The sequence below is a fragment of the Triticum urartu genome, chromosome 1A (assembly GCF_056163025.1).
Source record: "Triticum urartu cultivar PI428250 chromosome 1A, HENAU_Tu73, whole genome shotgun sequence".
NCBI classification, from domain to species: Eukaryota; Viridiplantae; Streptophyta; class Magnoliopsida; order Poales; family Poaceae; genus Triticum; species Triticum urartu.
Genome location: NC_141873.1, coordinates 215,824,530 through 215,846,384, shown reverse-complemented (window position 1 = coordinate 215,846,384; position 21,855 = coordinate 215,824,530). Strand labels below are relative to the sequence as shown.

At 48.2% G+C, this 21,855-nt stretch overlaps 1 protein-coding gene across 1 annotated transcript; it reads left to right on the top strand.

The window, feature by feature from the left end:
- The first annotated feature begins 14,219 nt into the window (after window positions 1-14,219).
- Window positions 14,220-14,933, top strand: LOC125532785 (UDP-glycosyltransferase 79-like). Its single transcript, XM_048696699.2, has one exon. It carries the CDS (start codon window positions 14,220-14,222, stop codon window positions 14,931-14,933), a length of 714 nt encoding a protein of 237 aa, XP_048552656.1.
- The last annotated feature ends 6,922 nt before the right edge of the window (window positions 14,934-21,855 follow it).

Genomic DNA, 21,855 nt, shown 5'->3' with positions numbered 1-21,855 from the left:
TCGACATTATCCAGCGTGCCGGCATGTCCGAGTGTCATATTGTTCGTACCCCCATTGATTCCGGAGCCAAGCTTTCCGTTAACTCCGGTGACCTCCTTGACGCCGCTGATGCTACCACCTACCAAAGTCTCACCGGTGCTTTGCAGTATCTCACTATCACTCGCCCCGATCTATCTTACTCCGTTCAGCAGGCGTGTTTGTTCATGCATGCGCCTCGCACCTCCCACCTTAACCTTGTCAAACACATAGTTCGGTACGTTAAGGGCACTTTAGATTTTGGTATGCACATCACACCTTCTACCTTCACCTCTCTTGTTGCGTACTCCGATGCCGACTGGGCTGCTTGTCCCAACACTCGTCGTTCGTGTCACATCCCTAGCTTCTGGTAATGCTCTAGGCTAGCTTCATGTGTGCGTCATGTCTATATTCCGAAAGTTGAAATGAGGAAATTGAAAGCCTCAGAAATCATTTTAATAAAAGGGCAAGAAACCCTAAAATTGCAATCAGTAAATCCAAAATGCCCTAGAAATAGCTCTGACAATTTTGGCAAGAGTTATAAATCAAACCAAAATTTTGGAACATTTCTAAGGGATTATTTGGGCTCTGATTTTAAATCAATATTCTATTTGAATTTGGAGTTATATTCATAATATATAATGAATATATTTTCAAATGCCCTGAGACATTTTATGTATATGAGGAGTAGACCTTAAGTGACATAAAATTATCCACGGGAGTTTTGGCACTGTTTTCAAATTTGTTTGAATTTGAATTCAGTGGCAATTAAACAAAACAAAACAGAAACAAAAGAAACAAAAGAAAAACGAAAGCCCACCGGGCCTCTTACCCGCACCTACCTGGTCCAGCCCACGTACCCCCACCGCGTCGTCTTCCTCCTGCCAGTAGGAGCAGGTGCGTGTCGACGCACGCGCAGCTACGGCCACCTCCTGCTTCACGCTGGAGGCCCGTCCTTCTCCCTGATCCCGCATTTGGAGATGCCTAGAGACCTCCTAACCTCTCTCTCTCCCTCACCCGCAACCTCTCCCCTCCCCTGGCTCTCTCTCTCTCACCGGCCGAGCGCCACCATCGCTGACCCTCGCTGCCCTCGCGGCCACAGCCCACCCCTTGCCTCCCTAGCCGTCCAACCGCTCCGCCAAGACGTCGCGGGCCTATCCATCGAAGCAAGCGAGCTTGGGACACGCTGCTCCGTTGCCATCGTCTTCGTCTTCAACGTCGGCCACCGGAGGGAGCCACCATCGGTCTGTCACCTGCCGGTCACCCCCGAGCTCTTCGAGCCCAAGTTCTACTCCCTGTGAGGCCGCCGTCGTTTCCCCTCTCTCCTCTCTGTTAATTTCGTTCCCTAGACCTGATCCCCATCGACGCCGTACTCCGGCCGCCGCCCAACTCGCCGTCCCCGCCGTTGCACGCCACCCCAGCGCCGCCCGAGGCCACCAACGGACGCGCCTCATTGCGCCGCTTCCAACGCGCCCGGCCGCGCAACCTCTCGTTGCCGGAGTTGGCCGGACGAGCAACCTCGCCGTGCTCTGTTTACGCCGGTGGTTGTAACGCCGGCGATGATGACGTGGACGCGTCATTAGCGGCTAATTGAACCACTAACTAACCCCCTGGCTCGCTGACATGCGGGCCCGGCTGCCTAACTAACCAGCTAACAAAAATAGATTAAGATTAATCTAAACGCAGTGGCCCCACGCGTCACCGTTGACCTCGCTGACATGGCCGTTGACTGGACCCACCTGTCTGTGACACTAAATGTCACCGGGTCACTGACCAGTGGGTCCCACTGGTCAGGTTTGACCTGGACCGTGCCCCGTTGACCTGCTGACGTCATGATGATGTCATGCTGACGCAGTAATTAATTTCTGTTTTAAAACAATTCAGGAGTTCCAGAAAATGACTTAAGCTTCAAAAAATCATAGAAATTAAACCGTAACTCCAAATGAAATAATTTATATATGAAAAATTATCAGAAAAATTCAAGGAATCTGTTTATGGAATTTTCATGCATGTTAGAACAACTTATGGCTGCTGTTTAGGCCAATTCACATAAATAGAATTTAAACTCTCACATACGGAGTTTGAATTTGAACCTAGGGTTCAAACCAACTCCATTTAACATGTTGCTAGTTGCATTAGCTCAAACCACAGCATATTGACATGTCATGATCATGCATCATATTGTGCATTGCATTGATTGTGTTTCTTTCTCTGTTGCCGGTATTTGTCCCCTCTCGATAGACGTTGTACCGACGCTGTGATCGTTGACACTGATGAAGACCCAGTGATATCTTCAGAAGTGCCAGGCAAGCAAAACCCCCTTGTTCATTCTGATACAATTCCACGCTCTCGCTCCGGCTCTCTTTTACTGCATTAGCACAACAACGATTCATCTGTTACTTGCTGCGGTAGTTGAACCCCTTATCCTCTGCATGACCTGTCATTGCCACAGTAAATAGATGAAACCCACTAGCACGAGTAGGAGTTGTTTGAGCCCTGATGTGCCTACTCATTCATGCTTGTTTGTCATGCCTGCTATTGCATAGAGTTGTGTCGGGTCTGATTCATCGGGGATGAATCGGAGGTGTGTGAACATGTCCTACTGTGTGTGAGCTAAGTGTGTGAACACGATTTGGTAAAGGTAGCGGTGAGAGGCCATGTAGGAGTACATGGTGGGTTGTCTCATTGCAGCCGTCCTCAGGAACTGAGTTCTGTGTCTGTGATCCATGAACAGCTACTACCACTCATTGGGATCCTTAATTGACCCTCTCAGCTTCTTAGTCACCCTAGTACTCTGTCCAGGAGTTGCAACTAGTTTCTGGTGTTTGTAGGTTATGTGTTGGCGGCCGTGCGTAGCGCTGACCCTAGGGGTGGGCTATGTTGCGGTAGATACACCGTGGCACGGTGTACCGGGCGCCTGTTTGGTGTCTCGGGAACCCTGTTCACATCGTTCGGGGCCGTATGTGGAAACCTCGGCCGGACTCCCCGCGGATGGAACCTGAATAGGCGATAAACCTGGACTAGAGACTTAGGTGTTTAGGTAGGCCATGGCCGACACCCTCGTTGGGCTTCCGCTTGAAGGTTGCCGAGTACATGTCGTGTAAACGACGGTAAGTGGTGGGAGCGTGTGTGAAGAAGTACACCCCTGCAGGGTTATCATTATCTATTCGAATAGCCGGATTCCTCGGATATGGAAACTTGGACCCCTTGCATAGTTCATAGACAAGTGAAAGTGGTTACTCTAAAACTCGCAAGATAAGCGTGAGTGCTATGGATGGCGTTCTCGCAGGGAGACGGGAGCGGATCAGTAGTGGTGTATTGATATGGTGAATTGATGGACTCGTGTGCGCCACCTCAAACGAGTTACTTGCAGTCATAGTTCAGGTTAGCCACTGAGTCAAAGCTGGCTTGCTGCAGTTAAACTCCACCACCCCTTTGTTGATACTGATGCATATGTAGATAGTTCTGATGTAAGTCTTGCTGGGTACATTTGTACTCACGGTTGCTTATTTTATGTTTTGTAGAGAGACTTCAGTCTCGCTAGTAGTTCCGCTTGGACTTCGACGTTTAGCTTGTTACCTCAGCTACGATCTTGTACCCTTGGGAGGTTCTGGTAGATAGTCAGGCTCCCCAGCCTTCTTCATTTTTAGTTGTCTGTACTTAGACAAGTTAAGCTTCCGCATGTGCTTTGACTTGTATGCTCTGAATGTTGGGTCATGAGACCCATGTTTGTAATATCTCACTCCTCGGAGCCTAATGAATAAATACTTGAGTCATAGAGTTATGTTGTGATGCCATGTTGTATTTACACATATCGAGCATATTGTGTGTATGATTGAAATGCTTGGTATGTGTGGGATCCGACAACCTAGTTGTTTATCCTTGGTAGCCTCTCTTATGGGGAAATGTACTCTTGTGCTTCCATGAGCCATAGTAGTCCGCTACAGCCCGGTTCACCGGAGTCCTGCTAGCCCAGCACTACTGCTCCAGAGCACTTGACTGGCCGGCATGTGATTCACTTCGTTCCTGTGTCTGTCCCTTCGGGGAAATGTCACGCGATGACATCCGGAGTCCTATTAGCCCAGTGCTACAGCCCGGATTCACATGCTCCTGACCGACATGCTCGATGTTGATTCATGTATGCCTGTTCCCGTAAGTTAGTGCCACTTTGGGTTCACGACTAGTCATGTCGGCCCGGGTTCTCTGTCATATGGATGCTAGCGACACTATCATATACGTGGGCCAAAAGGCGCAAACCATCCCGGGCCATGGTAAGGCAACACCCGTGGGAATACCGTGCGTGAGGCCGCAAAGTGATATGAGATGTTACAGGCTAGATCAGTGTGACTTAGAATCGGGGTCCTGACAACTTTGGTATCAGAGCCTGACTGCTTGTAGGATTACCAAGCCAAGCTGGTCGAAGTCGTGTCTAGAAATGCTTTAGTTATGTAAGGGAATTGATTGTGGATGGGAACGTAAGGCTCTTTTACTCCTTATCCTCATGACCTTCTGATCTGAGTCATCTTATCTTTTCTACGGGGTTAAGAACTAGGCTTCTCTTCTATCTCTCAGGATGACGTGTTACTAAACCGTAGTTGCCTAGGATTGTTGAGTTCAAGCCTCAGTTCAGTTCCTACTACTTCCATATGTTCGTAGCTGGCCTCAGAACTTTGATATTGTGATGTTGAGTGGTTATGCCACCATTTTTGTAGGATGTCTCAAATCTTTTGAGCATTTACAACCGTTATGCTGTCCGAGTCATCCTAGGTTTTTAAATAGTCCGATGCATTTGCAACTCCCTTCTTCCTATTCTCGATGTTCCTTTGGGCCAGATTAAGCACACTAATCGGTCTGTTGAGGTACTCCATTGCCTTGACATGTATGTTGGAGTTAGTATTATGACCCTAGGTGTCTTCGAGAACCACTCAGTGATCTAGCAATGTTTCTGTTCCCAGTGTGATGATTCTGGCCACCATTCTCGAAAACATCCCATGATGCCATTTAGTAGTAGATATTCTACTTCTGGGTTCTTAAGCCCAAGATTCACCCTACTTGCTTCATGTTGATAGTGTTGCTAGTTCCTTTAGGATATTAGTAACCTTTGCGATAGTACTCGAGGTCTGTGGTATTTCCTTCTTCCAAATACCATGAACCATTAAGGCAGAAGTTCTTTGAACCAAAAGATCACCATTAGAGTACTCCTGAGGAGTTCTCCATTCATAATTGTGATTCTGCCAGCTCTACCTTTCTGCATGGGTTATTCGGAAGAAACCTATTGAACTTGGTTCGACATACTAATCTATGCATCCACAACTCAGAAAATTATATGTTCCCTTGAGTTGTCCCTCTTTAGTTGTTTTATGACTCTCGTCTATCAACTGATAGTCGGGAGTAGTTATGCGATCGTGTTCATTGATGCCTGCTATTCTTGTGGTCCGTCAAGCCATTCTATTCCAGAATGACTAGGAGAAACAAACTCCAGTACCTATCCATATCTAGGATTGGGTCAAAGTAGTTGTATTCCATGGATCAAAATGCCAACCCAGCTTTTGCTCTGTTCTACCTTGGAGTGTTACCATATTTATGTCAAGAATGTCATGAGAATTGCACCACCTCTTATTAATTCTTGACGCAGTGATACTTATCGCCATCATTATTCATTCATCGGTTACATGTTGTTGTAACCGGAATGCCGACAAGTGAACTGTGATGTGTGAAATCAATACTCCTAGCAACCCCGTTGCTTCGTAGTTAATGGACAATAAACTCATTCTTAGCGTGTTGGTTATTGAATCATCATTCTAAGATTGATCGTGCTACCTAGTCCTTATTTCCGGAGCACTATTCGATCAATGAGTTAGGATTGTGTCAAACCCTTGCTCTATTGATCACATCGTCTTGCCTCGCAAAGCAAGATTGTTCTTGAGCTTAATAACACATCGGTGGGTTGTGATTTTCCAAATATCTTCTTGGAAGTATCACCAGGTTGTCACCTGATCGCTATGTTGAGTTCGTGATCAAGTTGGTTTCTTGTAGCCGCCCTTTTCTCCAAGAATCTGTGTTGGATACCCCTGAGATAGTTTGTTAAGCTTAACAACAACTTGGAGAGTTGGAAGATAAAAGCTTGTCTTGCTTAGTTCGTGTTAAGGGATATCTTTTGTGTGTGTGTGTTGAAGAAAGATGATATCTTCATTGATTGGTCCTCGTGATCAGTTATTGGATCTATTGTCTTGTCCAAACTTTGATTTGAGTGTGGGCTATCCTCAAATCAAATCAGAACCAACGATGTTCGTAATGTTGTCCTACTCGAGGTTGATTCCTCGGGCATACACCATTACATCCTTTGTTATGACCAATGCTATCACCGTGTTCACTTAATTGTGGAATTCCATCTATATGGAAGCCTGGATGGTTGTTTGTTGAGCCCATTGACAACATTGTCATCTTGTCCATGATTCATGTTGAACATCTAAGTTAGCGTTGGAAACATTGAAAGCATTTCTTCATGGTAGCTCATGAAGCATATGTTTGGATGAAAGAAGTGACTACCTCTGATTCACGTGCATTTGGTGAAAGTTGCCGCCGTGGATTCAAGAAAGCTTGTTCTGCTTCCTTGGAATCATCCCAAGTTAGTCATGCATGTGCGAAGTATTCTATGGTTTGATAGGCTCGCTACCTCCAGTCCATATGTGTCCCTAGCACACCAAGCCACTGACTGATTTGTTCTAGGAGAAGGAGTTAAGTGCTAATCCATGGTAATGCACAAGACTTCGATATCCTCGATGATGGTTCCCAACCTGAACTTGGTAGTGTTTTATCATAAGACTACTATGTGGTCATGCTTGTCTGGGATAGCGTGTTCACATGTGTTTAGCAGAACCAACTCATGTTTTGGAGCTTGCTACCGTAGTTCATTTCCCCGAGAGTCTCGCAACATCATATCGTCGATTTGTGTTGCAAACTTTCATTTTTCTTTCTAGACTTGATGAGTCTGGAATATCCTGACACCAACCAGATCTGAATCTCAGGCAGATATGATGGTTGGAACACACTCCAAGAACTATAATATTGGTCTCTCTGTAACCGGTAAAGTGGATGTCGTGGCCAACACACCCAGCCGGAATACCTATTATTGTAGTATCTTGATTGAGGAAGTTGGCCACCTCCCCATAAGGATTTCGTAGGATTTACTCCAGAAGTTGTTCCTTATGGATCTATTGTATTCCGAAGTCCGACCACTACTTGATGGCTATGCTGATGCTTTAAAGCATGACCGTGGTAACCAGTATATCAAGGAGAACATTAGAAGCGGAGTGCTAAATGTCTCTCGATCGATCATCCAGATTTCATTCCCTTGGCCTCGCTAAGGTGAAATCTAAGAAAGGGTTGTCTTTCTATGCATCTGCATTGTCCATCACTATTTGTCAAGGTAGTAAGATGTGTTGCCAGGATCCTCGACTCGGATGTTGGTAGAAACTTGATGAATATGGAAATGCTCAAGTTCTTGAGAGCACGCGCAAGCAAAATCATCCCTTGTGTTGTCTTCAACAAGGTAGTTCACATCATCCATTCTAGCCCGAGTGTGTCGCTCTCCCGAACTCCGTCAAACGATCGCTCGTAAATTGCCTTAGGCTGGTATAGAGAGTTCCAATGATCTCTGTATCAAAAGTAATTCTTTTTGCCACTTAAGGGATAATTCCACGAGTCACCTTCCTTAAGGTATCATGTTACGAAATCATGGCAATTATCTCCTTGCTACTTGAAATTCATGCTCCATCTTAGTCAAGTGTGGATTTGTAACCTGCCAAATTGAAACCTCGTCATTTGTTTCTTTCCTCCCCTCTCGATATGTGTTTTGTGTCTCAGCTCGAGAGATGTTTCAATTTCTCACTCCGTGAGTTGATCCTGAGTTGTTCGACCTTCGATAAGATTGATCCCTCTCGAGTTTTCCTTCTCCTCTCATTGTCATGTTAGTTGGAGTTCTCGGGGCAAGACATTGAGACAAAGATGGTGATTGAATCAACGTTCATTTGAAGTGCAACCTGGATCGTGAGGATTGCGTTAGTTGCGTTCCCCCATCATCTTACCCTACGCTTGAATCTCGGGACGAGATTCTTGTTTAGTAGGGGTGAGCTGTCACATCCCTAGCTTCTGGTAATGCTCTAGGCTAGCTTCATGTGTGCATCATGTCTATATTCCGAAAGTTGAAATGAGGAAATTGAAAGCCTCAGAAATCATTTTAATAAAAGGGCAAGAAACCCTAAAATTGCAATCAGTAAATCCAAAATGCCCTAGAAATAACTCTGACAATTTTGGCAAGAGTTATAAATCAAACCAAAATTTTGGAACATTTCTAAGGGATTATTTGGGCTCTGATTTTAAATCAATATTCTATTTGAATTTGGAGTTATATTCATAAGATATAATGAATATATTTTCAAATGCCCTCAGACATTTTATGTATATGAGGAGTAGACCTTAAGTGACATAAAATTATCCAGGGGAGTTTTGGCACTGTTTTCAAATTTGTTTGAATTTGAATTCAGTGGCAATTAAACAAAACAAAACAGAAAAACAGAAACAAAAGAAAAACGAAAGCCCACCGGGCCTCTTACCCGCACCTACCTGGTCCAACCCACCTACCCCCACCGCGTCGTCTTCCTCCTGCCAGTGGGAGCAGGTGCGTGTCGACGCACGCGCAACTACGGCCACCTCCTGCTTCACGCTGGAGGCCCGTCCTTCTCCCTGATCCCGCGATTGGAGATGCCCAAAGACCTCCTGACCTCTCTCTCTCCCTCACCCGCAACCTCTCCCCTCCCCTGGCTCTCTCTCTCTCACCGGCCGAGCACCACCATCGCTGCCCCTCGCTGCCCTCGCGGCCACAGCCCACCCCTTGCCTCCCTAGCCGTCCAACCGCTCCGCCAAGACGTCGCATGCCTATCCATCGAAGCAAGCAAGCTCGGGACACGCTGCTCCGTCGCCATCGTCTTCGTCTTCAACATCGGCCACCGGAGGGAGCCGCCATCGATCTGTCACCTGCCGGTCGCCCCCGAGCTCTTCGAGCCCCAGTTCTACTCCCTGTGAGGCCGCCGTCGTTTCCCCTCTCTCCTCTCTGTTAATTTCATTCCCTAGACCCGATCCCCATCGACGCCGTACTCCGGCCGCCGCCCAACTCGCCATCCCCGCCGTTGCACGCCACCCCAGCGCCGCCCGAGGCCACCAACGGACGCGCCTCATTGTGCCGCTTCCAACGCGCCCGGCCGCGCAACCTCTCGTTGCCGGAGTTGGCCGGACGAGCAACCTCGCCGTGCTCTGTTTACGCCGGTGGTTATAACGCCGACGATGATGACGTGGACGCGTCATTAGCGGCTAATTGAACCACTAACTAACCCCCATGGCTCGCTGACATGAGGGCCCGGCTGCCTAACTAACCAGCTAACAAAAATAGATTAAGATTAATCTAAACGCAGTGGCCCCACGCGTCACCGTTGACCTCGCTGACGCGGCCGTTGACCGGACCCACCTGTCCGTGACACTAAATGTCACTGGGTCACTGACCAGTGGGTCCCACTGGTCAGGTTTGACCTGGATCGTGCCCCGTTGACCTGCTGATGTCATGACGATGTCATCCTAACGCAGTAATTAATTTCTGTTTTAAAACAATTCAGGAGTTCCAGAAAATGACTTAAACTTCAAAAAATCATAGAAATTAAACCGTAACTCCAAATGAAATAATTTATATATGAAAAATTATCAGAAAAATTCAAGGAATCTGTTTATGGCATTTTCATGCATGTTAGAACAACTTATGGCTGCTGTTTAGGCCAATTCACATAAATAGAATTTAAACTCTCACATATGGAGTTTGAATTTGAACCTAGGGTTCAAACCAACTCCATTTAACATGTTGCTAGTTGCATTAGCTCAAACCACAGCATATTGACATGTCATGATCATGCATCATATTGTGCATTGCATTGATTGTGTTTCTTTCTCTGTTGCCGGTATTTGTCCCCTCTCGATAGACGTTGTACCGACGCTGTGATCGTTGACACTGATGAAGACCCAATGATATCTTCAGAAGTGCCAGGCAAGCAAAACCCCCTTGTTCATTCTGATACAATTCCACGCTCTCGCTCCGGCTCTCTTTTACTGCATTAGCACAACAACGATTCATCTGTTACTTGCTGCGGTAGTTGAACCCCTTATCCTCTGCATGACCTGTCATTGCCACAGTAAATAGATGAAACCCACTAGCACGAGTAGGAGTTGTTTGAGCCCTGATGTGCCTACTCATTCATGCTTGTTTGTCATGCCTGCTATTGCATAGAGTTGTGTCGGGTCTGATTCATCGGGGATGAATCGGAGGTGTGTGAACATGTCCTACTGTGTGTGAGCTAAGTGTGTGAACACGATTTGGTAAAGGTAGCGGTGAGAGGCCATGTAGGAGTACATGGTGGGTTGTCTCATTGCAGCCGTCCTCAGGAACTGAGTTCTGTGTCTGTGATCCATGAACAGCTACTACCACTCATTGGGATCCTTAATTGACCCTCTCAGCTTCTTAGTCACCCTAGTACTCTGTCCAGGAGTTGCAACTAGTTTCTGGTATTTGTAGGTTATGTGTTGGCGGCCGTGCGTAGCGCTGACCCTAGGGGTGGGCTATGTTGCGGTAGATACACCATGGCACGGTGTACCGGGCGCCTGTTTGGTGTCTCGGGAACCCTGTTCACATCGTTCGGGGCCGTATGTGGAAACCTCGGCCGGACTCCCCGCGGATGGAACCTGAATAGGCGATAAACCTGGACTAGAGACTTAGGTGTTTAGGTAGGCCGTGGCCGACACCCTCGTTGGGCTTCCGCTTGAAGGTTGCCGAGTACATGTCGTGTAAACGACGGTAAGTGGTGGGAGCGTGTGTGAAGAAGTACACCCCTGCAGGGTTATCATTATGTATTCGAATAGCCGGATTCCTCAGATATGGAAACTTGGACCCCTTGCATAGTTCATAGACAAGTGAAAGTGGTTACTCTAAAACTCACAAGATAAGCGTGAGTGCTATGGATGGCGTTCTCGCAGGGAGACGGGAGCGGATCCATAGTGGTGTATTGATATGGTGAATTTATGGACTCGTGTGCGCCACCTCAAACGAGTTACTTGCAGTCATAGTTCAGGTTAGCCACTGAGTCAAAGCTGGCTTGTTGCAGTTAAACTCCACCACCCCCTTTGTTGATACCGATGCATATGTAGATAGTTCTGATGTAAGTCTTGCTGGGTACATTTGTACTCATGGTTGCTTATTTTATGTTTTGCAGAGAGACTTCAGTCTCGCTAGTAGTTTCGCTTGGACTTCGACGTTTAGCTTGTTACCTCAGCTACGATCTTGTACCCTTGGGAGGGTCTGGTAGATAGTCAGGCTCCTCAGCCTTCTTCATTTTTAGTTGTCTGTACTCAGACAAGTTAAGCTTTCGCATGTGCTTTGACTTGTATGCTCTGAATGTTGGGTCATGAGACCCATGTTTGTAATATCTCGCTCCTTGGAGCCTAATGAATAAAATACTTGAGTCGTAGAGTTATGTTGTGATGCCATGTTGTATTTACACATATCGAGTATATTGTGTGTATGATTGAAATGCTTGGTATGTGTGGGATCCGACAACCTAGTTGTTTATCCTTGGTAGCCTCTCTTATGGGGAAATGTAGTCTTGTGCTTCCATGAGCCATAGTAGTCCGCTACAGCCCGGTTCACCGGAGTCCTGCTAGCCCAGCACTACTGCTCCGGAGCACTTGACTGGCCGGCATGTGATTCACTTTGTTCCTGTGTCTGTCCCTTCGGGGAAATGTCACGCGGTGACATCCGGAGTCCTGTTAGCCCAGTGCTACAGCCCGGATTCACATGCTGCTGACCGACATGCTCGATGTTGATTCATGTATGCCTGTTCCCGTAAGTTAGTGCCACTTTGGGTTCACGACTAGTCATGTCGGCCCGGGTTCTCTATCATATGGATGCTAGCGACACTATCATATACGTGGGCCAAAAGGCGCAAACCGTCCCGGCCATGGTAAGGCGACACCGTGGGAATACCGTGCGTGAGGCCGCAAAGTGATATGAGATGTTACAGGCTAGATCGGTGTGACTTAGAATCGGGGTCCTGACAGCTCGACGTCTGGTTACTGCATTTATTTTGGGATAATTTGGTTTCGTGGTCATCCAAGCGACAGCTAACCGTTTCCAGGTCCAGTGCGGAGGCTGAGTATTGCGCCGTCGCTCATGCTGTTGCCGAAACTTCATGGCTGCGGCAACTTCTGCAGGAGCTTCACCAGCCAGTGTCCAGATCCACTGTTGTCTATTATGACAATGTGTCTGCTGTCTACATGTCTGCTAACCCAGTGCAACACCGTCATATGAAGCATATCGAGATCGACATTCACTTTGTGCGTGACAAGGTTTCGCTTGGCGAGGTTCGGGTCCTGCATGTTCCCACTTCTTCGCAGTATGCTGAAATTTTCACAAAAGGGTTGCCGACCATGCTCTTTGCTGAATTCCGCTCCAGTCTTAACGTCCGGCAAGCCCACGTTGACACTGTGGGGGGCTGTTAGACTATGCTTTGGTCTACTGTTGGACTTGGTGTTACCGGTCAGAGCTGGTCGTACGCTTCACCCACCCACCGCCCTTGCATGGCGCATGCAAGGCTGTTAGCCGCATCTATCTTCCCATCGATCTAGGATCGATTGTTAGTCTGTTTACGTGCGTGTGTATCTCTCTTCCTCTCTCCCATGTACTCTATTATATATTTCCCCACTGTGGATGAATACGAGTGTGTGATGCATTGTAACCCCTATTTTATCTTCTATCAGTCAATATGTTTGAAATCTGCCTTGGGAACTGGGAAGGACTTCTCCAAATAGATAGAATTCTTGAATTTTGCCTCAAAATAGTTTACCTTTCGGATATGGAAAAAACAATTGCTTGATATTATGGACCTGTCCTATCTATTAGTTGACAGTTGTTTAAAGAAGAGATCTTCAGGTTTCCCCCTGAAATAAATACCTCTGCACCTCACCCTGGAATGCATGTGTTGTTAAACCCCTCAGTTTGAACATTTTCTTCTTCCCTAGAAGCAGATGATTTCGCATAGTGTTGATATGCCGAAATGTTTCCAAAGCCTGCTGAAATGCTGCCAAACTACTGGTCGAGATTTCACTACAAGCTAGGGGCGGGAAATGATGTTGTTCTCGGTGACTGGGGCCAACTGATGGAATGGACAAAGCTAGCATCAGAAGCAGCTTTTTTTTAGCATATCTGAGTCTGGACTAATTTCGGGAGAGAAATCAAGAATTCTATTGGAGGAATAATTATCTGGACTGATGATCAATCATTTGCACCTGCCTGAATTTTCTTCTCTCCGCCGAAAAGATGATTTGGGAGGATTTGCTTGGACCAGCCACGGATAATCGACAGGAAAAGCCTACTAGTACCTTGTAAAGCCGAAAGGTATGGAAAGTTGGAGAGTACCTGCCGAAGAAAAGTTTGGTCCCAGAAAGCAAATCTTACGTCTGTCCGACTGTTCGTCCGGTGAGGAACATAGTACGTACATACTGTACATACATTGCATGTCGGCCATCTCACGCACCCAGATCTGCCAGCGGCAGCTCATAGCCTGGTTGGCGGTGGCAGCGGTGAAGGGACGGCGCCAATGCGAAGAGGTCGCCTCTGCCACAAGGTTTCTAGTGTAGAGCACATGCGCGTGAGATGGCTCCAGCGACGTTCAATTCTGCGAGTTCCGGGACAGTTAGAGCAACTCCAACGGGGAGACCCAAACGGACATCGATTTTGTCCGCATTTTGTCTGTTTGGGTCGTTCGTCTGCGTGTCCGCGTCCGCTTTTTCATTTGGGTCGGCTAATGCGCCCAGCAGGAGGCAGACGCATTTTTTGCATGTCCGCGTCGGCATTCAATCGAACACTTGATGGGCGTGCTCCCGCACCACCTCGCCCCGCCCCCGCGCCCGCGAGCTCCGCCTCCTCGCGCGAGCTCTCGGCCGCCGCTCGCCCCGCAAGCCCCACCCTTCGCCCCGCAGCTCACTCCGTCCCCGCGCCCGCATGTGCTCCATGTTGCATGCTCCGGGTCGCGCCCGCCTGCGCTCCGAGTTACGCGTGCGGCTGGCTGCGGCTAGCTAGCTAGCAGCCGGGCGCGACAGCACCAGCATGCATGCATGGCTCCGACACGCTTGCGCGGTTCCTCCTCCTCGCCGACGACGTCCGGGTGCTCGTGTATGACTCGCACCTGCCGTGGGCGCGACGCGTGGCGAGTGAGGCCGGCGTGGCCGCGACAGCGTTCTTCACGCAGATGTGCGCGGTGGACGTGCTGTACGGCGAGGTCTCCGTGGGGCGGGTCGCGCTGCCACTGGCAGACGGGAGCGCGCTTCGGGGGAGGCTCTCCGTGGAGCTCGGGCCCAACGACGTGCCACCGTTCGTCGCCGCGCAGGCGTGGTACCCGACGTTCACGGACTCGGCGCTGTCGCAGTTCGATGGGCTGGACCAGGCCGACCACGTGCTCGTCAACTCCTTTCATGACCTCGAGCCAATGGTGAGCACCAGCTACCAGCACCTGGACCAGGCCGTCGCGACGGGGCCGGGCGCGGCCGGGGCGAGGCGAGTCGAGGATGGGCGCGGCCGGGCGCAGCCGAGCACAGCGAGGCGAGGCCACGACGAGTTGAGGACGGGCACGGGTGGGCGCGGCAGGGCGCGGCGAGGTGACGCTAGGCGCGACCGGACGCAGCAGCGGGGCGCGGCTGGGAGCAGCGAGGCAAGGCCGTGGCAAGTCGACGCCGGGCGCAACAGGGCGAAGCCACGACGAGGAGCGGGGTCGATGAAGATGCCACGGGAGGAGGCCGACGTGGCACTCGCGGTGTGGCATGGATGAGGAGAGAGAAAAAGGATGAGAGAGATGGGTGTGATGGGTTGGTGGTTGAATGACATGTGGGCCATGCGGCACATGCAGTGGGCAGAAGCGGACGAGGAGAGCAGAGAAAACGTATGCATTGTGGTGACACCCCGAGACCGTTGCGCCAGGTGTCTTCCAGTTATTCGCCGTTATTGCCTTGTCTTTTGCTTGCGTGTTGCATCTTGCCATGTCATCATGTGCATTGCATCATCATGTTTTCAAAACTTGCATCCGTCACGGCCTCCCCGTTCTTTCCGTTATCTGTTCCGAGCCCAGACACACTTGCACGCGCCAGCGGCACCTCCGAAGTATTATTTTATAAGTGGCCGAAAAATGTTCTCAGAATGGGCTGAAAGTTGGCATGCGGTGTTGTTTTGTTGTCAGTAGGCCGCCTGCCAAGTTTCATCGCATTCGGAGTCCATTTGACGCCCCAACGGATAACTATAACGATAATATAGTCGGTCAAATCGTCGGACGTTTTCGGTCTCAGAAAACTGTTGCCGGGCTTTCCCTCTCTTTCCTCCCTAGACCATCTACACAGTTCACTACTTACCGCCAGGCCCAATCTAACCTCTCTCGTCAGCCCGCGGCCCTCCCCGCGCACGCGTCCGAAAGCTGTCCCGGACCCGTACCGCTCAGTCATCACCGTTGGATCCGGAACATCCTCAAACATCTACAAAATATCATCGTTTTATTTATTGGACTCTTTAGCATATTTATTCTCGTCCGTCGGATTTCGATCCGATGATCCAAATCCCTCTCCTTTCACCCACATGCTATATATAGCCCTAACCCTAAATTCTAGGGACCTTGTCCCATCCATCCCATCCCCACGCCACCGCCACTCTCCTTGTTTTCAGCGTCGGACCAACCAGCCGCCCTCCTCATTTTCCCCTCGATCCAATCCACCAACCAGTGCTCCCCCATGTCCCTCCTCGATCCCGAGCGCAGTCACCTGCAAGGCCACCGCCACCTCACCTCCCTTCTCCTCGCTGATGGCTCCGCCTGCGCCGGAGCACGTGAACAACAGCAGCAATCGAGGCCTACCTCCAGTCTGCACCCGCATGGAGCTCCTTTGCGCCCGAGCTGCACCAGGCCCGAGCGACCCCGCCGGAGAGCGCCACCGCGGGAGCTACTCCGTTCCTCGCCCGAACCAGCATGTCTTCCTCACCGCCACTTGCCTCTCCCTTCGCCTCGCGCTCCTCTCCTTCTCTCACCTCTCTGCCTTTCTTCAGGAAACTGCAGGAGCGCAGCCGCCCTCGACCCATCTCCGTCCGGCCGACAACGAGCAGTAGCTCGCCGGAGTTGAGCTCCACCGGATCCGCCTCCCTCTGCCCGTTGCTGGCGCTCCTCCGCCGCTGCAAGTCCCTCGCCACGCCACTTCTCCTCTGCAATGAGCGGCAGCTGCAGCCGACGCAACCGCCGCGCGCCCTTGGCTGCGTCGTCTCGTGCCGGACCCCGCCGGAAGGAGCATCACTGCCAAGTCCAACTGCTGCCCTGATCCGGTCACGCCGCCTTGGATCCGGCAGGTTTCCCGTCGCCGTGCCAAGTCCCGCTTCGCCGTGGCGTCCTCTGCTTCCCCTACAACGAGCCGCAGCTGCTCGCTCGTCGTCCCATTGACCGCGCCCCCATCCACCTCCTCGTTCGACTAAGCAGAGGCCCAGCCGCGCCAGATCCGCCAGCCCAAGCCGGCCTGCTGCACTGACCGGGCCTTGGCCCATGTTTGCAGAGCCCAGCCTCTCTCCTGTGTTTGTTGGGCTAGGTAGTTTCAGCCCGTGGACGTGTTTTTTTTCCTGGATGAATTTACTAATTTTCCTTCACATGCATAATTACAGAATATGCCATCATGTTAAATGCTCACACCTAAATAACCGTGCATCGGTTTAAAATGTTTTATATATGTAAATTGCTTAGAATTTTGTCCAGTTTCATAATTTGCAACTTTCATCTATGTTTAAAGTGCTTAAAATGTTTTTTGTTTAATTTTGCTCACATGCCATGTTAAAATGCTTTATTTCATAACTTAATAACCGTAGCTCCAAATTTACTAAACTTTATATGTAAATGGGGTAGAAAAATGCATAGATTAACATGGTAGCATTACTTTGCATGTTTAACAACTCTAAAATTGTGTTTAGGGCAGAACAGTACCAAACCTAAAGTATGCACATGGGGTTTTCCCGGATTTGTTGTTTGTTGTTCCGGCCTCATTTAAACTTGCCTAGTTAGTTAGTTTTCATATGCTTCACCCTTTTGCCATGTTAATCAACATGTAATATTGTTGGATACATAAACGAGATCAAACTAAATAACTTGAATGTGGTGTTCCGTCAATATGCAACTCGTTGCATATTGAGCTCCACTTAATTTGTAGTATTGTTTGTGCATTTTGCCATGCCATGCCTCATTAAACCGGACATGCATCATACTTGGTTGTGCATCATGCCATGTTTATGTGATGGTTGTTTACTATGTTGCTTGCTTCTTTCCGGGTTGCTTCTCTCGTTAGCTTCGGTTTCGTTTCGGAGTTGTGAGGATCCGTTCGACTCTGCCCGTTTGTCTTCTTCATGGACTCGTTCTTCTTTCTTACGGGATCTCAGGCAAGATGACCATACCCTCGAAATCACTTCTATCTTTGCTTGCTAGTTGTTCACTCTATTGCTATGCTGTGATACCTACCACTTGCTATATCATTCCTCCCATATTGCCATGTCAAGCTTCTAACCCACCTTGTCCTAGCAAACCGTTGTTTGGCTATGTTACCGCTTTGCTCATCCCCTCTTATAGCATTGCTAGTTGCAGGTGAAGATTGGAGTTTGTTCCATGTTCGAACATGATTATTGTTGGGATATCACAATATCTCTTATTTTAATTAATGCATCTATATACTTGGTAAAGGGTGGAAGGCTCGGCCTTATGCCTGGTGTTTTGTTCCACTCTTGCCGCCCTAGTTTCCGTCATACCAGTGTTATGTTCCTTGATTTTGCGTTCCTTACACAGTCGGGTTATAATGGGAACCCCTTGACAGTTCGCCTTGAATAAAACTCCTCCAGCAAGGCCCAACCTTGGTTTTACATTTACACTAACAACCTATCACCTTCCCTTGGGTTCTGCAGACTCAAGGGTCATCTTTATTTTAACCCCCCCGAGCCAGTGCATGTCTAAGTGTTGGTCCAAACTAGAGCCCCTTGCAGCGCCACCTCGGGGAAACTTGAGGGCTGGTTTTAGTTGTACAGATTGCTCATCCGGTGTTGCCCTGAGAACGAGATATGTGCAGCTCCTATCAGGATGTGGGCGCATCGGGCGGCTTTGCTGGTCTTGTTTTACCATTGTTGAGATGTCTTGTAACCGGGATTCCGAGTCTGATCGGGTCTTCCTGGGAGAAGGAATATCCTTCGTTGATCGTGAGAGCTTGTGATGGGCTAAGTTGGGACACCCCTGCAGGGTATATACTTCCGAGAGCCGTGCCCACGGTTATGGGCAGATAGGAATTTGTTAATGTCCGGTTGTAGAGAACTTGACACTTAACTTAATTAAAATGAATCAACCGCGTGTGTAGCCATGATGGTCTCTTTTCGGCGGAGTCCGGGAAGTGAACACGGTTCTTGTGTTATGTTTGACGTAAGTAGTTTTAGGATCACTTCTTGATCACTTCTAGTTTACGACCGTGGTTTGCTTCTCTTCTCGCTCTCATTTGCACAAGGTAGCCACCATATATGCTAGTGTTTGCTGTAGCTCCACCTCAGTACCTTTCATAAGCTTAAATAGTCTTGATCGCGAGGGTGTGAGAATGCTGAGTCCCCGTGACTCACAGATTACTTCCAAACCAGTTGCAGGTGCCGATGATGCCAGTGCAGGTGACGCAACCCAGCTCAAGTGGGAGCTCGATGAAGATCGTGTTCGTTGTGTTGTTTCGTTTCCAGTTGATCAGTAGTGGAGCCCAGTCGGGGCGATCGGGGATCTAGCATTAGGGGTGGTCTTCTTTTATTTTGGTTTCGTAGTCGGACCTTGATTGTATTCTGGATGATGTAATGCTATATTTATGTATTGTGTGAAGTGGCGATTGTAAGCCAACTCTTTATCCCCTTCTTATTCAATACATGGGATGTTTAAAGTGTTGGGTTTCGTAGTAATTTCAAAAAACTTTCCTACGCACACGCAAGATCATGTGATGCATAGCAACGAGAGGGGAGAGTGTTGTCTACGTACCCACGCAGACCGACTGCGGAAGCGTTGACACAACATAGAGGAAGTAGTCGTATGTCTTCCCGATCCGACCGATCAAGCACCGAAACTACGGCACCTCCGAGTTCGAGCACACGTTCAGCTCGATGACAATCCCCGGACTCCGATCCAGCAAAGTGTCGGGGAAGAGTTCCGTCAGCACGACGGCGTGGTGACGATCTTGATGTACTACAGCAGCAGGGCTTCGCCTAAACTCCTCTACAGTATTATCGAGGATTATGGTGGCTGGGGGCACCACACACGGCTAAGGAATAGATCACGTGGATCAACTTGTTGTGTCTTTGGTGCTAGCCCTGCCCCTCTATTTATATGTTGAGCCCCGGGGTCGAAACTTGGAGCAAAAGCCTCCTCAAATTCGGTTTTGCCCGAAAGGCAAGAGTCCCACTCGGACTCCAGGACCAAACGCCACAAACCTTGGTGTCTGGCCCAGATGCCATGGGCCTCGGCGTCTGGCCCAGGGCCAGACGCCAGGGTCTCCGGCGTTTGGCCCCCTGGCCTCCGCAAAACTCCTTTTGCACCGACCTAAAGCCTCATGGGCTTGACCCCTTGGCCTAACCATATCATCCAATATATGAATCTTTACGTCTCGACCATTTCGAGACTCCTCGTCATGTCCCCGATCTCATCCGGGACTCCGAACTCCTTCGGTACATCAAAACATGTGAACTCATAATATAACTATCATCGTAACCTTAAGCGTGCAGACCCTATGGGTTCGAGAACAATGTAGACATGACCGAGACACGTCTCCGGTCAATAACCAATAGCGGGACCTGGATGCCCATATTGGCTCCTACATATTCTACGAAGATCTTTATCGGTCAGACCGCATAACAACATACGTTTTCCCTTTGTCATCGGTATGTTACTTGCCCGAGATTTGATCGTCGGTATCCAATACCTAGTTCAATCTCGTTACCGGCAAGTCTCTTTACTCGTTCTGTAATACATCATCCCGCAACTAACTCATTAGTTGCAATGCTTGCAAGGCTTATGTGATGTGCATTACCGAGAGGGCCCAGAGATACCTCTCCGACAATCGGAGTGACAAATCCTAATCTCGAAATACGCCAACCCAACATCTACCTTTGGAGACACCTGTAATGCTCCTTTATAATCACCCAGTTACGTTGTGAGATTTGGTAGCACCCAAAGTGTTCCTCCGGCAAACGGGAGTTGCATAATCTCATAGTCATAGGAACATGTATAAGTCATGAAGAAAGCAATAGCAACATACTAAACGATCGGGTGCTAAGCTAACGGAATGGGTCATGTCAATCAGATCATTCAACTTAATGATGTGATCCCGTTAATCAAATAACAACTCATTGTTCATGGTTAGGAAACATAACCATCTTTGATTAACGAGCTAGTCAAGTAGAGGCATACTAGTGACACTAAGTTTGTCTATGTATTCACACATGTATTATGTTTCCGGTTAATACAATTCTAGCATGAATAATAAACATTTATCATGATATAAGGAAATAAATAATAACTTTATTATTGCCTCTAGGGCATATTTTCTTCAGTCTCCCACTTGCACTAGAGTCAATAATCTAGTTCACATCGCCATGTGATTTAACAACAATAGTTCACATCACCATGTGATTATCACCCATAGTCCACATCGATATGTGATCAACACCCAAAGGGTTTACTAGAGTCAGTAATCTAGTTCACATCGCTATGCGATTAACACCCAAAGAGTATTAAGGTGTGATCATGTTTTGCTTGTGAGATAATTTTAGTCAACAGGTCTGTCATATTCAGATCCGTAAGTATTTTGCGAATTTCTATGTCAACAATGCTCTGCACGGAGCTACTCTAGCTTATTGCTCCCTCTTTCAATATGTATCTAGATCGAGACTTAGAGTCATCCAGATCTGTGTCAAAACTTGCATCGACGTAACTTTTTATGATGAACCTTTTTTTCACCTCCATAATTGAGAAATATTTCCTTATTCCACTAAGGATAATTTTGACCGCTGTCCAGTGATCTACTCTTAGATCACTATTGTACTCCCTTGCTTAACACAGTGTAGGGTATACAATAGATCTGGTTCACAGCATGGCATACTTTATAGAACCTATGGCTGAGGCATAGGGAATGACTTTCATTCTCTTTCTATCTTCTGCCGTGGTCGGGCTTTGAGTTTTACTCAACTTCACACCTTGTAATACAGGAAAGAACTCTTTCTTTGACCGCTCCATTTTGAACTACTTCAAAATCTTGTCAAGGTATGTACTCATTGAAAAAACTTATCAAACGTCTTGATCTATCTCTATAGATCTTGAAGCTCAATATGTAAGCAGCTTCACCGAAGTCTTTCTTTGAAAAATTCCTTTCAAACACTCCTTTATGCTTTACAGAATAATTCTACATTATTTCCGATCAACAATATGTCAATCACATATACTTATCAGAAATGTTGTAGTGCTCCCACTCACTTTTCTTGTTAATACAGGCTTCACCGCAAGTCTGTATAAAACTATATGCTTTGATCAACTCATCAAAGCGTATATTCCAACTCCGAGATGCTTGCACCAGTCCATAGATGGATCGCTGGAGCTTGCACATTTTGTTAGCACCTTTCGGATTTGACAAAACCTTCTAGTTGCATTGTATACAACTCTTCTTTATTAAATCCATTAA